Genomic DNA, 23002 nt, shown 5'->3' with positions numbered 1-23002 from the left:
AGGAATGGCACTGGGCTCAATTCCCAGAAGAATCCTTGTTCCCATCAGAAAACTCCCGAGGATAGCCTTAATTACCTATATTTCTATCAGCAGCCTGTTCTTCTGAGGCTCACCAGAATCATCCATTTCTGTTTCCTGTTAGCATGAAGTGAATAACTCTCCTCTCCCACATGTTCCTGACACCATGATGCTCTACCCAAGCCCATGGGCTGAGCAATCATGGTCTGAACTCTCTGAAACCATGCGCTAAAAGCATGAAGCCCTTCCCCCAAAGTGTTCCCTTAAGTATCAGATCAGAGCTATACACAAAGAACCAGTACAGAATGTTAGTGTTGGTTTAATGAGAAAGACTCAGGATGGCTCAAAAACTGGCATTGAAATATGTCCCAGGGAAAAGGTAAGAGGTTGCCATTGATTTATCCTTAACAATATAAGGGAAGTATTGGGCTAAACACCCCTAGAGCTAACTATTATGAACTTAGTAAAGTCCTTTGCATAAAAATTGAAGTATACCAAGAAGTATAGCCGTCTGAAAACATTTTAAAGAGTTATTTATTTTGATGTGTATGAATGTCCTGTGCACTGTATGTGTATATGTATGTGAGTATGTATGTATGTATGTATGCATGCATGTATATACATGCGCTGTGTGTATACCTACTTTGTTTGGAGGCCAGAAGAGGGTGTCAGAGCCCCTAGAATTGAATGACAGATGGTTGTGAGCTGCGGAGTAGGTCGTGGAAACCAGACCCAGATTCAGATCCTCTCCATGAGCAGTAAGTGCTCTTAACCACAAAGCTGGCTTTCCAGCCCACAAAAGATTTTCAGATATATAAGCATAAACACAACAACTGATTTCATGCTTCATTGGTGTTATTGGCCATTAAATATAAACTGTAGTACTTTGGGGAAGTTGAACTCACTTATATTCATTAATTCAGAACACATTTAAAATGACAAAAAGTGTTTACTTTTATTATAGTGCATGAAGATATGAATTTTCCAAGTGAGAAATGATCTATAGACTTTAGAAATGCGAAGTAGAATTAAATCTGAGGTTTATAAATAATAAATAATAATTAAAATACTTATTCAAATACCCTCTCAAAATTATCCAACTCGATCATCTACATATGTAATTGCTGTAATTAAAAATTTTCACACCTGTACATAGTACATGCCTCTAGCTAATACCCTCTCTCTGTGAAGCTTGGTCTGATGGAGCTGACTTCAGTTAAAGCTCCTGCTATCTTGAGTGTGTACACCATGTGATGACGTCAAGCTCCCAGAGGGGTTGAACACTGTAAATTCCCTCCCAGGTTGAAGCTAAACAACAGATGTTATATTCTTTCTGAATATATGGCGTTATAGAGTAGGAAAACGAGCAGGCTTCGTTGTCTTGGCTTATTTACATGTTATTTTCCCATGTGAGTGACTATAACGAAGACAGCAGGAGTTAGTTCAAAGAAAGGACTCACGACATTTGACCACAGCACTAAGAGAAGCCTGCTGCTGAGCGCTGCACCCCATCCCTGGAGGCCCTGGACCCACAGACCTTCAAGACAGCCAGGTTTGGGATGGCATCATTTCCGTCATCTTTCAGTTTCTTCTTGAGCATTTTGTCTTTCTTCCTTTTGGGGCCGTCTTCCATATCCAGCACGACCTCGTCTGGCTTTGCCTCTGTGGAGAATCGGCAGAAATTGTTACAGAGTTGTTAGCTGCAGGGTTACTACATGCAGCCCTGGAGTCTGTATCACATGTAAGTGCAATGTCTGTGGCTGCCCTGGGGCCCGGCAAAGTGTTAGCTGGGCCAGGTCTGTGCATGAATACATTAAACCCGGCATTGAGAAGGTACATTATTTGTTCTTCAACCCAGCTAGCAGAGAAAAGGCCCTGAATTTAGATGATTCTATAGCTTGTTGTTAATATCCTCAGGGTCTTGAGCATCATCTAGTTCCAATATGAAGCTCAAACATGTTAAGGGTTTCATACAAGTTCATGCTAATAATATTATTGAATAAATTTTTAGCGGCATCCTGTAAAGAAAAATGATTGGAGACAGACTTTGAGTTCCACTATTTCTAGCTGTGTGACCTTAAATGGGTAACTCCACCTCACTGTATCTCTGTCTCATCATGGGTACGATGAAGAAGATGCTATGGGGTTGGCTGGTCATAGGAGAAAGTGAAGTGAAACATGTCAATTAGGAGCCAGGTTCTCATGTGTGTGTGTGTGTGTGTGTGTGTGTGTGTGTGTGTGTGTGTGTAAGTGATGTGCAGGTGCATTACCTCTGTGTGTATGTGAGGGGTGTGGAATGTGCAGCCACATTGTCTGAGTTTGTGTTATGTGCAGCGATGTGATGTGTGATGTGTGATGGTGGTGGTGGTGGTGTGTGTGTGTGTGGTGTGTGTGGTATGTGATATGTGGTGTGTAGTGTATGTGTATGCACATGTGTGTGGTGTGTGGTATGTGTAGCCACATTACCTTTGTGTGTGTGTGTGTGTGTGTGTGTGTGTGTGTGTATGTGATATGCAGCCACGTTGCCTCTGTGTGTGTGTTGGTATAGTATGTGTGGGTCCATGCCATTCTTGGTTGCTTGATTTGACTACTGTAGTTAGGCTGTGACTGGAATTGAGCTTTCAGTCACTTCCTAAGCTTATTTTGTTGAGCTTTACAGACCAGTTCAGTTCTAATACTTCTAAGACTCTGTTTTCTTATACCATGGGACTGAACCCAAGGAATTCCAAGTAGGTCCTATCTTCCAGCCCTCTGCAAGACTTTTGGACGTGTTACCATCTTCTTTATGTGGACAATAGAGCTGAGGTATAATATACCTCCCACAGCTTCTTACTATGATGGCCCCATTCTACATCCAAGTAGCCCCCATAGCCACTTACCTGTGGCCCTTTTCTCCTTGTGGTTGTTCTCCTTTTCCTTAAAAAGAGAGGAAATAAGATTATCAACGCCACTATGTCTGCTTTACCAAGTCAGAGTGTGCACCGCTCTGATTTGATTATCCCAACTCTCTGCAACCTCACGAATGCCATTTTGAGAATAATAAAATAGTGTCCAAGGAGACTCTAGAATGAAGTCCCACTGTGAAGACACGGCTCCTCACTGCAGTGGGGATGCCCTAACCCCAGAGAATAGGCCAACAAAAGTGTCACCAATGTGAAGATTGTTGACGGTTCCCTGTGGCCAGCTTCTTCACAGCCATGGGAAAGATGACTACTTACACTTCCCTGCAGCGCCCCACAGCCTGCCCATGAGCTTTGTCTGATGACATGATGGGCCCTTGGGTGGGCACCAGGAGTTGGGAAGGGTAGTAGAGAAACAGCAAAGGGTTAACTATTCATAGGAAGTGTAAGCATCTATTCCACAAAAGGAAGAGGAGTGGAAGAAGGGGCTAGTGTTTGTTTTGTTAGCTCAGTGTATAGCAGTGTTTTTGAGAAGTCCTGGATGAAAACAGGGTCTTTCTAATCTAGAGTCTTCACAATCTCAGCTAGGATAGCATGAGCCTAATGCTTCTGTTCTTTTAACTTAGGGTTGATAAATCGTAATAAAATTGGTCATTGAACGGTTACCTGAATTTGCAGGCCCATTCTCCATGGCTCTCTGGTGTTATGACTTCATCCTTGTATCAGTCCATATACCTGAGGCCCTGTGGTTGCTCTGACAACGCACCAATTATGACTATTTGCTACACCAAGATCTTTTTCACCTGGATGGTTTCCCCTATGAATGCAGAATTCTGCTGAGGCCCTGAGGCTCTGTGGCATCACCTGCTGCTGCCGCACACGGTTGAACTCCACTTCTCCTTGCTGACCTCCCTAAGGCTCACAGGAGTCAAATCCTGTATATCCCGATTATACTGAATCCCTTGTCTGTCACAGGCGGGGAAGACTCTACCTTCTGTGCTCTCTTTACAGAGGCGTAATACTTAGACCACCAGTCGATGACATTTTCAGCAGATTCGTCTGCTATAGTCCTTCTTCTTCTTTTGGTGGATCTCCGGGAAGGCTTCCTAGGATCTTGCTAAGGAAGGAGAGATAGGTTACTAGTTGGGCCTCATGTACATGCAGAAGCCATCTGGTGTGGGGCTGTGAAAGGTAGCCCATTTTGGTTGAATGAGGCTTGCTCCAGTGACCCAGTAGGAAATTCTACAAGGGACAGAACAGTGAGCCATGTTCCCAGAGACAGGTGCCTGACACCACAGAGCCCCCAACTCTATAATTCTGTGACTGTAAGTCATGCAGACAATGTCCCCAAGCTTCTGGCATCCTGGCTAGACTTCACCCCCACAGTTACCTGACTATACCCCAGCATGCTCCTCCCCACAGTTACCTGGCAACAGCAAGGTAGCCCAGCCCACTATAAAAGTGGCTGCTTGGCCCTTCCTCTCTCTCTTTAAGCTCTCACCGTTCTTACTCTCATCTCTAGCCCTCCCTCTCTCTCTCCCTTCACCCCTCTCTCCACGTGGCCATGGCCGGTCTCTCTCTTTCTACCTTTTCTCTTTCTCCCTGCCTTTCTACAATAAAGCTCTAAAACCATAGACTGTCTCTGCTCATCAAGGACAAAAGTGCTTGAATGATGGGATAGGCTTTTCCCTAAAGAGCCGAGTCTAACCTCCTGCCAGAAGGTCTTCCTATGCTCCAGCCATGGACTGGACCAAGGACTCTCCCCTGCATGGGAACCACCCAGTGCCCCCTCTCCCCCTACCCTCTCCTCCCTTAGGCCCTGGGGCTGACTGAGCCACTCCTGGGACTCCCGTTTTGTTCTCAGCTCTTCCATGGTGTCCAGCGGTGTCTGGGATGCCCGAGACTGAGAGCCTGTTATCTCTGGCCTCCATGGGGCCCAGAGACCTAAGACTGCCCCTTGTCTGCTCCAACCCCCAATGGGCTGGGTCCGTAGCTTCCCACAGCCAGACACCCACCGGGGGCCATGTGGAAAGCGTGCAACAGTTCTCCACATCTGGTGGGACACAGGTTTTCTCCCATTCCCTTTATTTCCCCATGCCCACTGTCCCTCAGTCTGGTTAACCAAAGAAGAATCTAGTTAGGTACCCAATGAGAAGTGGATATATGTTGGTTTTGTGATAGCAGTTCTCCATGTTGCTTCAGTAAATGAACATTTAGTTATGTGTTCAACTATTCATTGATTATAGTTATAAAGATGTGGTACACAGTGCTTGACTTTAGGGATGCAGTGGGGCTTCACCACAAAACCAGAACCTCTGAGTTCAGTGGAGGAGAGAGACATGCATCAAATGGGTCCCAGGCCCTGCCATACAATGTCATATAACAGGGGCATTGGCTGCAGAGGTCTTGGGTTAATAATCCCTAAGCAATTAATATAAAATATGTGATTCTCAGTTTTCTCAACTAAGGTTGATGACACTAGCCTACCTCCCTATGGGAAGTTCTAGTGACATGAAGTAGGAACTCCCCAGTTGGTTTCATTTCTGATTTAAGAAGTGCAAGGAAGTTATATCTAAAACATAAGTGGTGGGCAGCAAGAGAGGTTTAATTATATGTAATAACTATAGTTACATATTGCAGAAAGAAGGCATTTGGAGAAGATGGTTGTCACATTAGCAGTTGTCTGTAGAAGACTCATCATGCACACTCATCATCTTTTCTTTGCCCAGAATCTCTAGTGGACCTACTGTGTGCCAAACACTCTATCAAGGACAGGATATACAAAGACTTGATGTCAACAAATCATATACAACCTGGATTAGCAGATTTATAAAACTAATAAACTCTGAGACTGAAGAGGTATGTAAGTGTCTGGTGCAAAGCTGGGGCAATGAAGAGAATGTGCTGAGGGGACACGGAGGAAGGACACGGGTACCACCTGAGAAAATATCCATCATCACATCATACTCCCTTTTGCATTTAATTTTTTACTATCTTCTGGGCAAGAGACTTCTTTAGATTCTTTTCTGAAACATGTCTCCCTACATAGCCCAAGATGGCTTTGAACTTGTGGTCCTCTTACCGCAGCTTTCTGGGTGCTGGGATTATAAGTCTGTACCACTGTAGTCCACAAGGAAAAGTTTAAACTGATCTTGTTGTCTGCAACTAAATTTGTGACTTCAGAAGATGGACACCGTTTTTGTTCTGTGGTCTTTGGTCCTTCCCCATCCTCAGAAACTCCCACATTTTAACCTTGACCAACCCTGCTAAGTTTTGAGGTCATCGGGGGTGTTGAGTGCTATGACAGCAGACACCTTCCAGAGGCCCCCTTAACTGAGGATGAAGAATCTTTCTCCTCCTTAGAATTCAAAGGATACATCTTCTTGATCATGTCTGACCTTGTACAAAGCGGGCTCTAAATGTTTGAACAGCAACCCTGGGCGAAGAAACCCTTGCCTTCCCAAGCTAATGAATTTGGAAGAGTTTCTGTTCCATTAAATATTACTGTCACATCTGACTAACACTTTAATTTCATACACAGTGACTTTCCAATCCTCCAAGAGTACTTTGAGGTGGGCATCAATATCTTCATTGTAAATGAGGAACCTGATACCCAGAAATATGAAATTGCTGACTCAAGGTCACATAGCTAGTGTCCGCAGGATTGTTGTCTACATTTTCCAATGCAGGCTCACTGACCAGGTAAATAAGACCCAGGATTACCCTGACTGACCTTGCCATGTCCATCTTTTGGTGGTCCTTGTGCTACAGGTTTGTGCTCAGTTTCCAGCATCGGAGAGGAGTCAGGGATGTCGACCAGGGTGGCTGTTTGGGCCTGAGCAGAGTCAGGTAGCATGGTGGGAGGTGGCTCAACATCCACATAGACATGATCTGCTGGGAGATCCTGGGAGGAGCTGAGGAGGTCGGAAGACTCGGTTGCTGCTAGTGAATCTGAAATGGCTGAATGAAAACTCATTTGGTTAGACAGGGAACATAGCTATTATAATCGGATTCAAATATGGCAAGGTCTTGACACTTCTGGACCTCAGTTCCCTTATTTCTAGGACGATAGAAAAACTACCCATTTTCCTAGGGAGATAAAATTAGACTATGGTGTATGACATCTGATGTGCAATAGTCAATCAAAGAGTGGAGTTATTAATTATTTATCCCTTAGAGTAACTGTGGACACTGGGATCATGAAAGTCAAGGTTTAGGGTACAGGTCCTCTACATTGATACTCTCTCAATGTATAAATTTGCAGAGTTTTTGAGGTTTCAGAGGTCAATGAGCCCCCAAGTGGAGGCAGAACACTGGGCTCATGATCACCTGTGCTTACTGGAAAGCAGAGTTTTATCCTCAGACTCTATGAGATTCTAACTGGGTCACTGAGGTCATTAAGGGTCATAACACTTGTCCAGAGTTGTCAAATGTCCTCTGCATTTCACATTGTACAACTCAGCACTGACGGCCATTTCTCAGTCCGGAGTCTCCATGCCTGCCAAGGCCTTCTGAAGTTCTCATTCCCCTGGGTGTGGCTTTCAGCAGCAATGTTAATCCACCAAACTCTCACAGGTATCTACTCAGTGCTAAACACAGAAACCCCAGCTGAAGTAGACATCCACAGAATAGCAAGATCCCAAATAGCCAAACAAAGCCGACCACCCTCCAAAATTGAAGAGTAGGAGGTGAAGAGAAGGAAGCTAGAAAGCATGCTGCAAAAGGAGATAGAGAGGGCTCAGATGCAGTAACGGAGATGTGTAGAGTGGAGTAAATCAGTACAGCCCTTCAGAGCGACCTCTGTATTCAAACCAGTTTTATGTACATATTCCTTGGGACCAGCACTTTCACTCCTGGGTAACTAGGCTGGAGAAATTCCCACACAGCTTCCTCCCTTGGGAAACACACACAGGCACTTTTATCACAGAGCTTTTGGTGAAAGTAGAGAATTATAAACAAACCAGGAGTCCAGTACAATTGGGAAAAAAAGGGGACTACAGTAGATGCAGTGGATAATCATAATAAACTAACGAGCACATGGCAATATGAATGGATACTAGAATGTAGCATTGAGTGACAAGAACCAGAAACATTACAACACTATATTGTGTGTGTAGATCAAGTGTGCTTAAAATTTACAAGAGGGGCTGAGAAGACGGCTAAGCGTGCACACTGCTTTTGCAGAAGACCTAAGGTAGATTCCCAACACCCTCATCAAGGCTCACAATCACCTCTAAATCCAGCTCTAGGGTGTCTGATGTCTTTTCTGACCCCTATTAAGGGATGAATGGTGTGTGTGTGTGTGTGTGTGTGTATGCACAGCATGATAGTGCAGTATTGAGATGAGAGGTGGGATTAACTAAGAACCCTTGAGAACCAAACGTGGAACAAATTAAAATCCCACCAAGCATTAAGCCAAGAAAAATGGTGGAGACTGGGGCCTGGGGAGAAGACTTTAAGGAATATTCAAAGATGTCTCAACAGAGGACTTGATTCTGATATGAATCTTAAGTAATAACTTGGTAACTCTAGCAGAGAGAGCAGAGGTGCAAATTCATCAGAAAGGCCCAGCCAGGCTCTTGGACAATCTCTGAGGCAGATACCACTGTCCAAACCCACAGGCATTATGACTCTACTGTCCTTTCTGCTCTCAAATCTAGGATGTACTTAGTACCTGGCCTGGCCCCGTCTCCATCTGTCTGTGAAGTCAAGGCAAGGGGCTCTCTGGATTTACACAGAAACTGCTTCAAGCAGTTGATGGTGTAGGTGCCCACGAGGGTGCTCCTCCCGAAAGCCCTCCAGTCCACCACACAGATGCTCAGCGGAGGATGGAGGAGCTCATTCTCCGGCAGCTCCTGTAGGAGAGGTGGAAGAAAAATGACTCTACCTGGGGTTGCTCTGCTCCAGCCCTATGGACCACAGATGGGCATGGCTGGGTGTCTGTCTCCCTTTTCCCAGCCTTGAAGTTCTAGTCTTCAGAATAGTTCTGCAGCTTGCCCACACTCTGGGGACAGTCTCTCTAAGCCAGAAAAATAAGCACTGAAACTGTGGGGGCTATTTCTAATACTAATTCACTCCAAGCACAAACTCCAAAAAGATTTAAATTGCAAAATCTCTCCAACTCCCGTGTTCCCACGACACAGTTTCCAATCCTCATATTCTGTCATTACTAACCACAAGAACCCTCCTTTCAAACGGCAGCTTAACCAGTCCCCATATGTGAAACAGATGAAAGTCAAGCCACAAGACTTGGAGCTAAGTAAGGGGACAGTGCGGTACACGTTTGTCTCTCCCAGTGCCCCACAAGGATCCAGGAAGTCCTCTGTGGAAGGTTGTAAATACTGCATAGGCTTCAGTGTCCTATCTGATCACTTAGAACATGTATCTGTGGAGTTGACTGGGTTGTCAGAGAAAACAACGTTTCCATAGATAGTTCCAACCCATACTAAAACCGTGTAAGTTGAAATATTGTTGAAATATTGAAATAAAATAAAAGCAGGGCATGAGAACAACTGATGTTATAAACACAAAGGATGTTATTTAAATGTGGCCATCAAAGTAAGTTTCTACAGAGCATCATGTAGCCTGCAGTTCTCAGAAGCAACTAGGGGGCTTGTTAAGCCAGGGATGTCTGTGCCCCATTCCAAACACTTCTGTATTTAGTAGACAGGGCTAGACCTGATGTTTGCTATCTTCTTCTTTTGGTGTGTGTTGGGGGAGGGTAGGTACTAGGCATTGAACCCAGAGTGTTAAGCTAGGAAGCACTCTGCCACTGAGCTACACTCCTAGCCCTCACCTTAGTTTTTATTTTTAAGATACGGCCTCACTAAGTGGCCCAGGCTAGTCTGGAACTCTCTCTGTGGCCTGGTGAGGTCTTGAACTTGGGCTTCTCCTGTCTCAGCTTCCTGAGTAGGGAGGATGACAGGCCTCTCCCATGATGCCTAGCTGAGACTGTGCAGCAGGCGAGGCTGATGTGGATCAGTGCTTCAACGAGCCCTGTCTAGGGTAGCGTTTTCTCGCTTTCTTTGATTTATTATAAGATCTAGACCTGGACACTTGAACAACAGATATCTACTTTTTCTCGTTCCGAAATCCTGGCTTTCTATAGTGAGGCTCCCCATGAAGACAGTACACACTTGAAATCTTGAGGCATCTCCTGTCCAGGCCAAGTGGGTGAAGGAAAGGATCCCAGCTGTGGAAAGGGAGACGAGAAGCCGAGGGAGAAGAGATCCATACCACTTCAAAGGCCTCTGCCTGCACGCTGAAGTTGGGGTTGTTCTTGTAGCTCTGGATCACGCAAGACTTCACGCCTCCTCCTCCACACTCAATGAGAACTTGTGGCCGGTCCACAGAGAGGAGCTGTACCTTCTTCATTTCTCGGACACCCCAGAAAAGGACCTGAGGAGAGGGTGGGCAGAGTCAGAGAGGAGCCTGGTGTATGACCAATGGAAAAGCCGATGCGACTCCTGGGAGCTACTGCAGTCTATGCAGCTGCTGGTAGGTCTCCAGTTCAGCTGGCAGGGTCTTTCTTGGGCGAGCTGGCCATCCTGCCATTGTCCTTTAATGATGCAGGTGGGACCACTCCCTCCCCATGAGTTCTATGGGGCCACCCCCGACCCCCTGCCACTTTCTGAACCATACCTCCACTCGGTATTTACTCAGCACTGGCCGGATGTTGGAGGGAACAGGATAGATCTGTGTGATGTCCGGTGGGCCAGTGGGAGGGAGGCCCTGCAGCCCAGAAGGAGGGACCTGTGGCACAAAAGAACCCTCAGTGAGCAGACTTGAGAGAAGCGAGGAAGAGTAGCCAGGCTCTGCAGCACTTCCTCAGCAAGATATCTTTATTTGATCAGCCTCAAGAGCAACACAGACCTTGCAGCCTATCACCTTCTGTCAATCATTGTTGACTGAAAAGCATGTAGTGAGCACTTGGGGTATGCCATGAGACACAGCTTTCAGTGATGATAGCAGCAGATAATGGGGAGTGAACCTCCCACAAGTATATAGATGTTCACAGCTTGATAAAAATAACACCAAAGTATGTATCAGTGGATGCAAAGGGGCTGTGGTCACAGCCTAAGCTTTTGATGGCTCTACTACCCACTGCCTCCAGAGAGTCAAGAGCTACAGGAAGACCATACTGCACAGCTCTGGAACAAGATCGTATTTAATGAAATCAGAGAAGCAGAAAATAAAATCTTTAGAGTGTGGAACTTAGGAGGAAAGTGGGTCGCTTTTGTGCCCTTGGGCACAGTGAAACCACCTTACAATCAGTGTGCTGTGCATAAATACCAAACAAAGGACCTAGAGAAGTCTACTAAAGGCAGGCACTTTCCCACATGTAGGCCATGTTGCCCTCTATCTGAGACCTACCTTGCTGCCCTCATCTGTCAAGAGCCTTTCTAGATTGGGTCTGGGTTATTGAGGCCATTTCCTGTTCTCTGTCCTTTGTGCTGTATTTCTATATAGACACAAGTATAGGAATTGAGTGACCAAGTACAGAAATCAGGCTTTTGTGAACGACTCTGTCAGCCACTCCATCTCCACCATACTTAAGAGCTGGAGGTAAATATTTAAGGTCATAAATGTTTGCCTTTTGGGGTGACTTCTCAGAACTCTCTCAGGATAAGGAAACAATTCCCTTTTTATGAGAATTTTTAAAATATGCCTTTTTAGAAGATTTTCTTTTATTTCATTTTAGTTGTTTAGTTTATGTGTATGAGTATTTGTCTGCACCTATGTGTGTGCGCCTCTGGCCTGCTTGGTGCCTTTAGAGCCCAGAAGAGGCCATTTGATCCCCTAGAGTGAGTTGTAAGTCACTGTGTGGGTGCTGGGAACCAAAGCTGGGTCATCTCCAAGAGAGACAAATGCTTTTAACTGTTGAGCCATCTCTGAAGCCCCATACATGTTGCCTTTTATAAAGCATGTCTAATAATGATTCTTGGAGCCTGGGGAGGGTGAGAGTCAGGATGGAGCTGGACAAAAGATGACTAACACTTTCAGTTGTACTCAAGGGATAATTTCTAATATCCTATAGCAGCAGGACAAACATGATTAGCAGAAATCGAGGGTTCTGAATATTGACTTCCCCTCTACACACACAAAGACGTGATAGATATCTGAAGTACTAGGGACCCCAAGTGCCCTGATCTGCCCATTCCACATTGTTTAAAAACCCATTCCACTTTATAATAGAGTGAGCATGAATTAGAAATATGCGTGGTTGTTACATGGCAGATTGAAATAGAATACAAAGAATGTCCATAGTCAGCTCTTTCCTGGCCACTGTCTCTGCTGGTTGTTTCCTATTCATGACACATGGTACTGGGTTATGTAAGGACACTTTGATACAAGTGCACAGGATTCTCTCACTCCCCCACCCCATTAGGCCTCTTAGTTCACCTAGAGAGTTTCATTTCTACTTTCTTGTTTTACGCACATAAGACTTTACATAACTATATAAGCTCTAAGAAATACAAATGAGAAAAAATCTGCAGTATCTGTCTGTGTGCCTTTTAGCGCTTCTGTGGCTTTATGAGTGATGTTGAAGGAGCAGTTAGCCTCCCAGGTGCAGCAACTTTAGCAGCCAGTGCCAGGCAGCTGGGATCTATCCTCACTGCACCAGCTTCCCATTCCGGCTCATTCTTCAGCTTCGTTATCTCTGACCTATTTGGTATTTGTAGCATCTGCATGTCTCTTTTTGGGCTTTCAAGTAATTGGCTTAACAACATCTGCCATGGCCAACAAAATACGTCTGTAATAATGAAATGGGGGGTGTTCAGCTTTGCCAGTTTTGATGAGCAGTCTTCTAGCATATGGAGCTAATGTGTCAGTCAGCTAGTAAACATTTATCAAGAAAACACTGCATGTGCAGTACTGCCTGAGGGCTTGGAGAGTCAGAAGAAGTAAGGAAAGACTTCCTTTGTCCAAACTCTGAGCCTCACAGAGGCGAGTCATAGACCCCAAAGCAGCAGATCCTGAAGGACCCACGTGGTACCCAGCTCGGTATCTGAAGCTCAGAGAAGGAGAGTACAGGATCACTCACAAAAGCCTGGTTTCTGCACTTGGTTGCTGATTCCCATGTCTTCACAAGGAAATGGGTCAGTGTGGCCTGTATGCATAGTATATAGTTGCTCAGTACATGGGGTCTTGGGGAGGGAGAGGCTATTATGAAGGTGATGTAATTCAACATGGGACAAGTGGAGTGATTTGTTGTGAACAACAGTTTGCTCTACTATTCCATGGAAGATGAAATATAAAGAACTCACTAAGGTCTAGCTACACAACCAGGGCAAAGATGAGGCAGACGGGTACTTGGTGTACTCAGTGCAAAAATTAAAGAGCTGTTTACTCACAGAGCCATGCATGACCTTAATCTGAGCCCTGCACATCTGGATAGCTACAGATGTTCAGGAGCCCTTCTCCTCTCTCTGTCTTCCTCCTCTCATTGCGCAGCCTTCTCTTATTCTGTGCAGGGATGAAGGACCATGCTTGGTCTCTCTGACTTTCTAGCTGGATGAACTTGGGAGAGTTACTCCGGATCTCTGCATATCAGCCCTGTCACTGGTGAATTGGAGACAGTGATGTTCATGTCACAGAGCTACTGTAAAGAGTTGTTGAGGGGCACATCCAGCACTCACATGCTTCCTGCCACAGAGAATTTCTGAGGAGGGGAGGCAAGCTGCATTGGCTTCCTCAAGGCTCAACTTTAACTTGTCTCTAGTTGAATGGAGTTGACTCTGGATTGCTGCTGTGTAAGGTGGATGAAGTCCTGAGAGAATGTATGCTGTTGGCATGACAACCACCGTATTAAGGACTCCAAGCCTCAGAACCATGGGAATGGCAAGACTTCCCCTCTGTCTCAGTCCAGATGTTAACAATGTGTACACAGAGTATTAACTATAGCTTCCTCTTCCCAGGTATCTATGGCCTGACACTGCTCCCCTACAGAGAACCCTACTGAGATTGGCTAACCCACACCCTCATTCAGCAGAATATAACACACACTGGCTTTCCAGGATGCTGTTGTGTCTCCATCAGAGCACATGGCTCTGATTAGTTCCAATGCAGTGCAGAGCAAAGCCCTGGAGGCTTCAAAAATAATTCATAAGTAAAAATATATATTAGTTAAGTTCTCTAGAGGGAGAGAGCTATATAGAAGTTTGGGCTTCAATTTCTCTACAGATTGTTATATCCAATGTCCATTGAGCAGTAACACATGGTACGAAAGGAGGGGACAATGCAGTCAAGTGTCAAAAGAGATAACACTAAGCAAATAGATCCCAAGGGATTTGGGGAGAATCATCATCAGATATAAACTCTACAATAATAGTGCTTAATCTGTCCGATGAAAGACACGATAAAGGAACTCAGTAAAGAACTGAGACCTAAAGTAAAGAGGAAAAAATGGAAATTCTAGAACGATCCATAGAACCACCAGGGAAAAGAAACTTGGTGAAAGTTTACTTTCCAAAGGAGCAATGATAAGGATAACACACAGCTTCTCACCAGAGAAGGGAAGCCCAAGGCCAGAGTGGTATTTTCAAAACACTGAAAGACACTGTCACCAACACTGGCAAACAAACAAACAAAAATCTCAGAGGAAATATATCCTAGTTCAAACAGCAAATGTGTGCATGAGTGTGTGTGTGTGTGGTGTTTGTGTATTATGTGTGAGTGTGTGTGTATGTGTGTGTGTGTGTGTGTCTAGTTCAAACAGCAAATGTGTGCATGAGTGTGTGTGTGTGTGGTGTTTGTGTATTATGTGTGAGTGTGTGTGTATGTGTGTGTGTGTGTGTGTGTGGTGTGTGTGTATGTGTGTGTGTGAGTGAGTGTATGTGTATGTCCCAGCTTGACACAGACCTTAGTGCTTCCCAGGAAGGAAATGTGAGTTCAAGCATGTACATGCACTGACATGTTAGCCAGCAGTGCCACCTCTATGATTAGCTGATGACTCAAGAAGACTCCCCTGGGCCCAAGCAGAGTCTTCTGGAAGATCTTAACACTGTGCCAGAGGCTTCCTTCTTGTTTTGCTGACCTGTCCCTCGCTCATTTCAGGTGAATGTCACAATTCAGCTTAGTAGATCATTAATTGATAGCTTTCAATCAGGGAGACCACACAGAGATGCTGTGTAAAACTAGTCCATTCACTTAAGTTAGACTACCAATGAGATGGTTTAACGAGCAGCAAACCTGAAGGAGGAGAATCTTACTTTGCTCAAGCCGGTGAGGCTTCAGTGAAAGGCAAGAACAATATAGCTTTCTCTTGAACTGTATCAAAGGGATGAAGATTAAAAATAAACTTTAAAAAGTGGGCAAAGCTCACATGATGGTAAGTGAAAGCTTTGTTTCTGGGGTGTGTCATAGGATCTAAGTAGGCAGACTTGCCACATAGGTTTATAAACGCTGTGCACTGAATAGCCCTGATGGGCTCTCCTTGTGGAACAAGCTAGAAACGGTCCCTTCTTGGGATGTGTAGTGAACCTGCTCTGAAGTAAGAGAAGAGAGCATTTCTAGAATTTGGGAAGTATGGCAGACAGATAAGGGTAGCAAGGTCTGTGTTTTGTCTGCTTAGGAACATTCCTTGGGAACACACCCACACACAGTAGACACTGCATGAATACACGTTTGAATGTAAGAATCAATGAGTAAAGCAATCCTTGTGTTCCACAAACTGACATAGCGACAGGGGAGGAAAGGACAATTTCAGTTGCCTACAAACAATGCTATGAACTGAATAGAGAAAGAGGCAAAGGATGGGAGAAAACATTTAGACTGCGGTGGAGTGGGCAAGCTGGAACAGAAAACTATTGCTCTTAATTTTGATAATTATTATTGGCAGGTAAATGGTTCTGCAGGAGTTGAGGTGGGTAGAGTGGGGAGACACTTCAGAATGAGTTAATAGACTGCCCAAGAGCAGGAGAGTACATCTGTGAGGCCCAGGAACCTGGAGAGTCTGTGCATAACAACGTCATAGTGGCTGTGGGGTAACTTGAATATTAATAAATGACCCCAAGTTTAAGACAGCTTAAAAGCCAGACTGGGAATTTAATACTCATGTAAAGTGTAGAATTTACTCTTCATGGAATATTAGCCATTATAGTAAAAACAAAATGGTATTTTAGTTACACTTGGAAATACTAGGTTTTGAAAAATACATTTTAAAATGTTCTTCTGAGAGCCTGTTTACCACAGTAGCAGGTATTTCAAATCCCAAAGAGAAATATTCCAAGAAGCACTTCTCAAATTCTGTTCACTGCATTTGGAGGAACCGGCATTTAAGAAAAAAAAAAAAGGCAAAATCTGGTAAATAGTTTCGTAGATAAGGAGCAGAGAGCAGCTGAAGAAGAGGGAGGCATGATCGACTCATGTTCTGGAAGGAATGTGGAGAATGACAAGAGCAGGGGGATGGTTCACAGAGGACTATAAGATTCCAGGAACAGAAGACGGGAAACAGGCAAGGAAGCAGCTACGGGCTGGTCAGGCCCTGGGCATAGATACCATGAACAGGATTATGATGGCTTTCAGTACTCAGCCCAAGAGGCTGAGCTAACAGCCAGGGGTGGACTAAGATCGGGAAGAGAGGGGACAGCTAGTGTGGATGGCTGATGGAAACAGTGGATTTGATGGGTACATAGAAAAGCCATGCTATCAACTCTTGAGTCAGGGGAGTGTCTCAGCATGGGAAGCAGGGAAGTAAAGCAAGCCATGCACAGACACAAAGAGGTGACAGCTGTGACAAGTGAGGGCTGGCCTAGTCCCAGTGTGCATAGCACATCTGAGCTCCACCTGCTAAGACAGTCACTCTGATGATCAAATCACTTTTTGAACAAGTAAGCAAATGGAAAGTCATAATTAAATCCAGACTGGATTGCATCTCCTAAGCTTCCTACCTCTGAAAATGATCCTCCATAGGTCACCTGTTGGCAAGCAGCAGGTGTCTCAACAGTGTGCCTGGTTCTGAGAGAGGAGGTGGGTAGGACCGTGAGTCCCAGATGGAAAAGCCCTCAGGTCATCTTTAGGGGTCAACTTGTTCAGCCTCTCATTGAAAGATTTACTAAGAGACTTGTAGACTGAGAGCACTTATCAAGGTGGCTGTGAGTTGGGAAGAGTGGCTGCCTAGATCCAGCTCAGACAACCTGGAACCTGAGCATTCTCATGCACAGTGTGCCAGACTAGGGCTAGTTCTCCCAAGACAGCCTTCACCTTCCTCGGTGGTTCATGCTCTAGTAGCCTTAAAAAGAGTGTGAACATAGCTTTGTTCGTTAAAAGGAAACTTCATGTGGCTAGGTAAAATAAGGCAATGGAAAGTAAAATTAAAACAAACTAGCTAACACAGAGCTGGGTGAGATGTGCAGTCAGAAACGTGCCTGCTTGCAAGCATGAGGATCTGTGCTTGATTTCCAGCATCCAGCAAAGAATTAATCCCAGAGCTGGGGAGAGGGGACCAGGGGTATCTCTGGAGCTTGCTGGACAGCTGGTCTGGCTGAGTCTGCTACAGGCTCAGTGAGAGGCTCTGACTCAAACAATAAAGTAGAGAGTGATTGGGGGAGAGCATCTAACACCCACCTCAGGGCGCCACATGTACACATACATTTACACATGCACCCACGCCACCCACATATAAATGTGGATGCACACAGATATGTACACATACACACATATACACACAAAAACTCTAGTGGAAACAAGTGTTATTGGAATATATAATATGAAGCAATTATTACATTTCCCCCATTCATTAGGTTTGGAGGAACTGAAGTTCCAAGAAGACATGGGAAACACTTTTCTGTAGCCACCGAGTCTGAAGCTGCTCTCTCTTGGGAAGGGAAGTTGTCAGTTGATGTGATGGTATAGGGGAACAGAAAGCAAAGCCTTCCTCTAGAAGTGGGGGTGGCAATAAAGGCAAAGCTCCTTTTGTCTGGATTCAGTTGTTTAGTATCTGCCTGGGTTTGAACTAGAACAGCTTGCTGACAGCTCTCATTGGAGAGAAGACTGGACCAGCTGGTCTGGAAGGTTGCCTTCTGTTCTGACCCCCACCCATCTGCGCAGCACGCACTTGTCTGGCTACAGATGGTTTTGTTGGAGACCACTTGGGTTATCATTCTGGAGCATCCTAGCCTCCTAGGACTTAGTGTTTGTAAGACAGCTCTTTCTAGTTCTACTTTCTGACCCTGCTAGACATCGTCTACTTGGAGCTGAATGAAGCCAGTCCTTGAATCCCTGTGACCTTACTCCTCCTTATGCAGGCTCAGTTTCCCTGGCAGAGTTTACTCTTCCTCCAAAGCTGCCATTTTCTCCACTATAAGTTGTCCCTTAGGTGACTTAAAACACAGATGACAGAGTCTGATAGGATGGACTTAGCAATATATCAGTGTTGGCAATTGCAACCTCCAGGCTGCAGATGCAAAGAGTATTTGGGTCTGGATACAAGTACATCTAACCTAAATGTCCCCTTAATAATGAACACAATTGAGCTCTCCATTAGAAATCTGTCTACCTGGAGTCTAAATTCAGACCTGTCATGCTGACCACATCATTGCCTTGCTATCCACTTCAAATTCTAAAATCAATAGCTGGGACCACAGATTTTTGCTTTAATATCCTATTGCATAGAAATATTATTAGTAATAAAACATTATGCATAGACTGCTCTATACAAGATACGTTGGGTAGGCTTATTAATGTCCTACATTTCTGAACAGAGAAAGCCACATTCTAACAAGTGGTAGGTCTGAGGTTTGTATCCATGGGATCTAGTTCCCCCCACTTTCATGTGCATTCATGCCGAGTGTGCTAGGGATGTGTACCTTCCAATTTCATTATCAAGTGAGTTGAGTTTTGTTTTATTTTAAATTAGGATTTCTGAAAATCAGATTTTCCTATACAAGATGTCATTAACCCAGTGTCAAACTTGGATGTTCAAATTGTAACCCCACCACGATGGCATTTGGAGGTTCAGCCTTAGAGAAGAATCCAGAGCCCTCGTGAGTGTACTCTGTCTCTTATGATAAGAGACCTAGGGAAGAACATTATTCTCCACCCCCCACTTGAGGGTACAACGAGAAGGCAGCCACTACAAACCAGGTGGTCAGACCTCTCAGTGCCTCCTTGGACACTCAGGCTCAACTGTGAGAGCATGGAACAAGCAATGCTTGTTGTTTAAGCTGCCCAATAAGTGCATTGTTATGGCATCCTACATCAACTAAGATGAAAGACTGGCCTGGTCCCAAAGCAAAGAGCCACCAGATGCCTCAGAGAGCGTAGGGTCTGGGAGAGGAAGCCCAGGACCTGATGCCTCAGAGAGCGTAGGGCCTGGGAGAGGAATCTCTGGCAAGCCAGGTGCTCCCTTCTTATTTATCCTCTTCAACTCCTACTGGTTCTCTATTGTACAGCCACAATTCAGAAACTCAGTTTCCCTTCCTCTGAGAGGGTCTTTGTATACACACACACCCACAGGAACACATATACACACATACACACACAAAAAATACAATAAATACACTCATGTACACACACATACATACAAACACACACACACATGAATACACATACACACATACATACACACACATACACAATACACATACCCACACACATACGCATACATACATACGCACACTCCCTCTAGGACTTCAGGGAAGGACTAGGAGTTCTTTGACATTGGGAAGCAATGTGATATGGAACAAGAAGTAGGAGCTGTAAAGGTCCCGCTTCAGAGCTCAGCTTAACTGTCCATCTACAGAAGGAGATGAGGTTGGCCAAGTGCATTGGTCCTTCATTTCCCATCTCTCTAATGGGAATGTGTGTCACCAGAGGCTTGAGGGAGATCTATGAAAGATATGAGCTGCCACAGCTATAACTTCAGGCACAGGGCAATGACCCCACAAATGTCCTATGGCTTCTTTTTCTATATCCGTCCATGGTCTGTTAGAGCAGAGGGACTCTGCTGTAGCTCAAACACTGATAACCCAATCCTGAAAGATCTTTCATTCTAGGGTTCTGATTTGTGGTGCAACAGTTCTGGGAATAACTTGCGTTATCAAAGTTTTTAAATGTCAGCTTCCAGATGCCCAGAAGGAGACACCCACAGACACAGGATAACAGGGATGGACCAGGCGTTGCTTCACTAAGTAACACATCCAGGGAGGCTGCTCCTCATGCCAAGTGGAGCAGAAAGATATCTAGTACACGTGCCCTGGACCTCTTACCTGCAACAGCTCAAACACTGCAAGGAGGTCCCCTCCAGAGAGGTTCCCACAGAAGATGGGGTGATAGCACAGCTTGGGGGGCTCATAGTCCTGGTCAGCCAGTGTCACAACTGGAGCAGCCACCGTGGCACCCAAATATTCTGGCTTTCCCTAGAGAAGAGATGAGTTTTTGATTGGCATCCACTTAGTTCCGCCCAGCATCAGGGCAACTAGCAGTTAGCAGCATCAGCCCACCCCAAACCCCATGGTAACTCATGACTTAGGGGACAGAGAGCACTCTCAGGTGCCCAGTGACACGCTGAGAGGATAACCTTGGGGCCTCCCTAGTCCAAGACTCCTTCTCCAGAGAGATTAATTAAAGTAACCAACCAGAGTAGATTGGGAGGGGAAAGGAAAAATGCAAGAAAACAGCAGAAAGTCTAAAGGGGTTTCTGTGGTGGACAGGATTGTAAGCTCTAGAGATAAGTCAACCCAAGTCTATGCTCTCAAATCTGCTCTCCCCCCTCCCCCCCTAAAACACCGTGTGTGTAGCCTAAGTCAGGTACTCAACCTTTTTCAGGTTCATAAATAAGGCTAAAGCTTTGTATCTATTCATAACATCCCCAAAAGTGATGTAATCTTATATATTGTTTGTATTACGTACCCAATCCATGGTAATGGAATGCCGATGGCAATGGATTCCTTTTCAAATAGAAAACAAACTCTTGAGATGGAAAGCTTCCCCCCACCACCCTATCCCCCACCTTGAAGGAGAGTGAGGGCATTTACTTGTGGGTCTTCCACTAGAACATCTGTACTGCATTCCAAATGGGGGGAAGCTTTTTACACTTCATAAATACATTCAGCCCCAATTTAAAGCAGGAATGGATGGGAAGAAGGAGGGGATAGCATGCTGACAGCCATCAAGTGTGCAGGAAAGAGTAGACCTAGAAGTCGTGTTCAAGTCCTGACTGTACCCCTCACTAACAGTGACCTTAAGGCATCCGAACTTTCCAGATCTGTCCTCCTTTCTAGAGAGCAGGAAGAACAGGACACGCCTTCATGGTCTCTGTGGTCCCTACAACTCTTGTGAGTCTCAAATCTTGTTTCTTGTCTGACTTTGGCTCATCCCAGAGCCCACTGAGAGTGAGGAAGCTTTGGGAAAATCTCTTCAAAACAACTGCTGTACTTTATAGATTCTACCTGAGGAGGTAGAGGTGTCAACTAAAAGATATAAATCTTTGTCATCCATTGTAGACTTCTTAACTTAGAGAAGAATGCTTATCCCAGCCATTTAAACCCACCAGCCAGCTTTGGGGGTTACCTGGAGTTTTAGAGCACAAACAGCATTGAAGAGGAAGAGATCTGGTTTATAACCAAAGAGGGCAGGATGGATATGGGCTTGCAGGGCCAAGCATCAGCCAAGTCAAAGAGAGTTAGTTACAAGGCTCAATCAGCGAAGATGGCCAAGCATTTCCAGTCAGGCAAGTGTAGCACAAAGCTGTTTCTAAAAGGCTTGCGGGAGTTTTATATATAGCAGTCACCTGGGACCAGCTCGGGGTTTGCCGTGGTTGTGGGCAGGCAGCTGGGGGTTTGCCGTGGTTGTGAGCTGGCAGCTGGGGGTTTGCCATGGTTGTGGGCTGGCAGCTGGGGGTTTGCCGTGGTTGTGGGCTGGCAGCTGGGGGTTTGCCGTGCTTGTGGGCTGGCTTATGCAAGCACCACATCCTTATGAGCGTGGGTGTTGACTAAATTCTTCTAATTAGATGTGATTTTTATTGTGATTCAAGGAGAACTCTAAATAAAGCGGTGACTAGTGCATCCGAGTGTGCTGAGGTCAAAACCACCTGTGGGAGCGTCAAGGGTCCTGAACACTCAGCGTCAGAAATCTATTGATGTTCAGATAAAGGCAGTTCATGCAGTAGAGTCTTTGGACGGTATAATCAGTGTTGCCTGGTGACACGTACCACCGCATCGCTGTCGTAGAGTTCCACCACCACGTGGGGTGGGGACTCCAGTAGCTCCTTCTCTTCACCATGCAGAACCAACTCGTTGAATAGCAGCATCTGGTTCCAGGTAGGAGAGAGAGTCTGGGAAATGATCTGGCAGAAAACAAGAAAGGAGCCATTTAACAGTTGTTCAACAGAAACATGAAGGGCAAGGAGAGTTCCTGGCTACTGTCTGTTAAATGCAAATTTCCGGTCTCTGGAACACTTTGTATTCATGCTTTATTAGTGGAGTACCACTTAGTGACCTATTTGCACAAATAATTTGCGTAAGTAATTTTAATTCACCCTGGTGCTATGATGGCTTCAGTTGCCCTTTATTGAGTTCTTATTGTCTACTATACAGCACTGCACATTCACTGTCTCATTTAAACCTTGAAATCTTTCTGAGTACTGTTATTTTCATGCACGTTAAAGAAAAAAACAAAACAAAACAAAACAGGAGATTCATATGTCCAGTGTCTACAGACAATAAACGGAAATTCCATCCAGATCATCCACTCTCACCAGACAATACCACTACTATGTCTACTTACGGGATCCGCATCCCCTCCACTGCAAATGGGGGGGAGGGATCAAATACAGTCAAAGTCCCTAATATTGACTTTCAAATCTCATCTACATTATGTAGAAGTCTACAGCTTTGTGGCTATTCATTGACTACTTTGAATAGTCCAGAGTCTTTAGAACAACCCTCACCATTTGGCATGACATATTTCTTTCAGAATAGTTGCTATGGCAGCAGATAGTGACATGGGTAGTAGGCTGTACCCATGCATACGGATGAAGAAACTAAGACTCTAGGGAGGATGCTAGCTTGAGACCATCAGGGTCTTACCACCACTCTAGGGAGGATGCTAGCTTGAGACCATCAGGGTCTTACCACCACTCT

At 45.1% G+C, this 23002-nt stretch overlaps 1 protein-coding gene across 1 annotated transcript in view; it reads right to left on the bottom strand.

The window, feature by feature from the left end:
* Positions 1-23002, bottom strand: part of Fer1l6 (fer-1 like family member 6) — a 150627-nt gene that overhangs the window by 32836 nt on the left and 94789 nt on the right. The window contains exons 22-30 of the mRNA XM_021182769.2: positions 22072-22206; positions 20129-20278; positions 10560-10670; positions 10155-10316; positions 8593-8773; positions 6652-6878; positions 3910-4035; positions 2898-2934; positions 1556-1680 (exon numbers count right to left, since the gene is read on the bottom strand). Of these exons, the coding sequence (XP_021038428.2) occupies positions 1556-1680; positions 2898-2934; positions 3910-4035; positions 6652-6878; positions 8593-8773; positions 10155-10316; positions 10560-10670; positions 20129-20278; positions 22072-22206 (1254 nt within the window). The remainder of the gene's footprint in view (positions 1-1555; positions 1681-2897; positions 2935-3909; positions 4036-6651; positions 6879-8592; positions 8774-10154; positions 10317-10559; positions 10671-20128; positions 20279-22071; positions 22207-23002) is intronic.

The sequence above is a fragment of the Mus caroli genome, chromosome 15 (assembly GCF_900094665.2).
Source record: "Mus caroli chromosome 15, CAROLI_EIJ_v1.1, whole genome shotgun sequence".
Classification (NCBI taxonomy): domain Eukaryota; kingdom Metazoa; phylum Chordata; class Mammalia; order Rodentia; family Muridae; genus Mus; species Mus caroli.
This window is presented reverse-complemented; position numbering and strand designations above follow the sequence as displayed.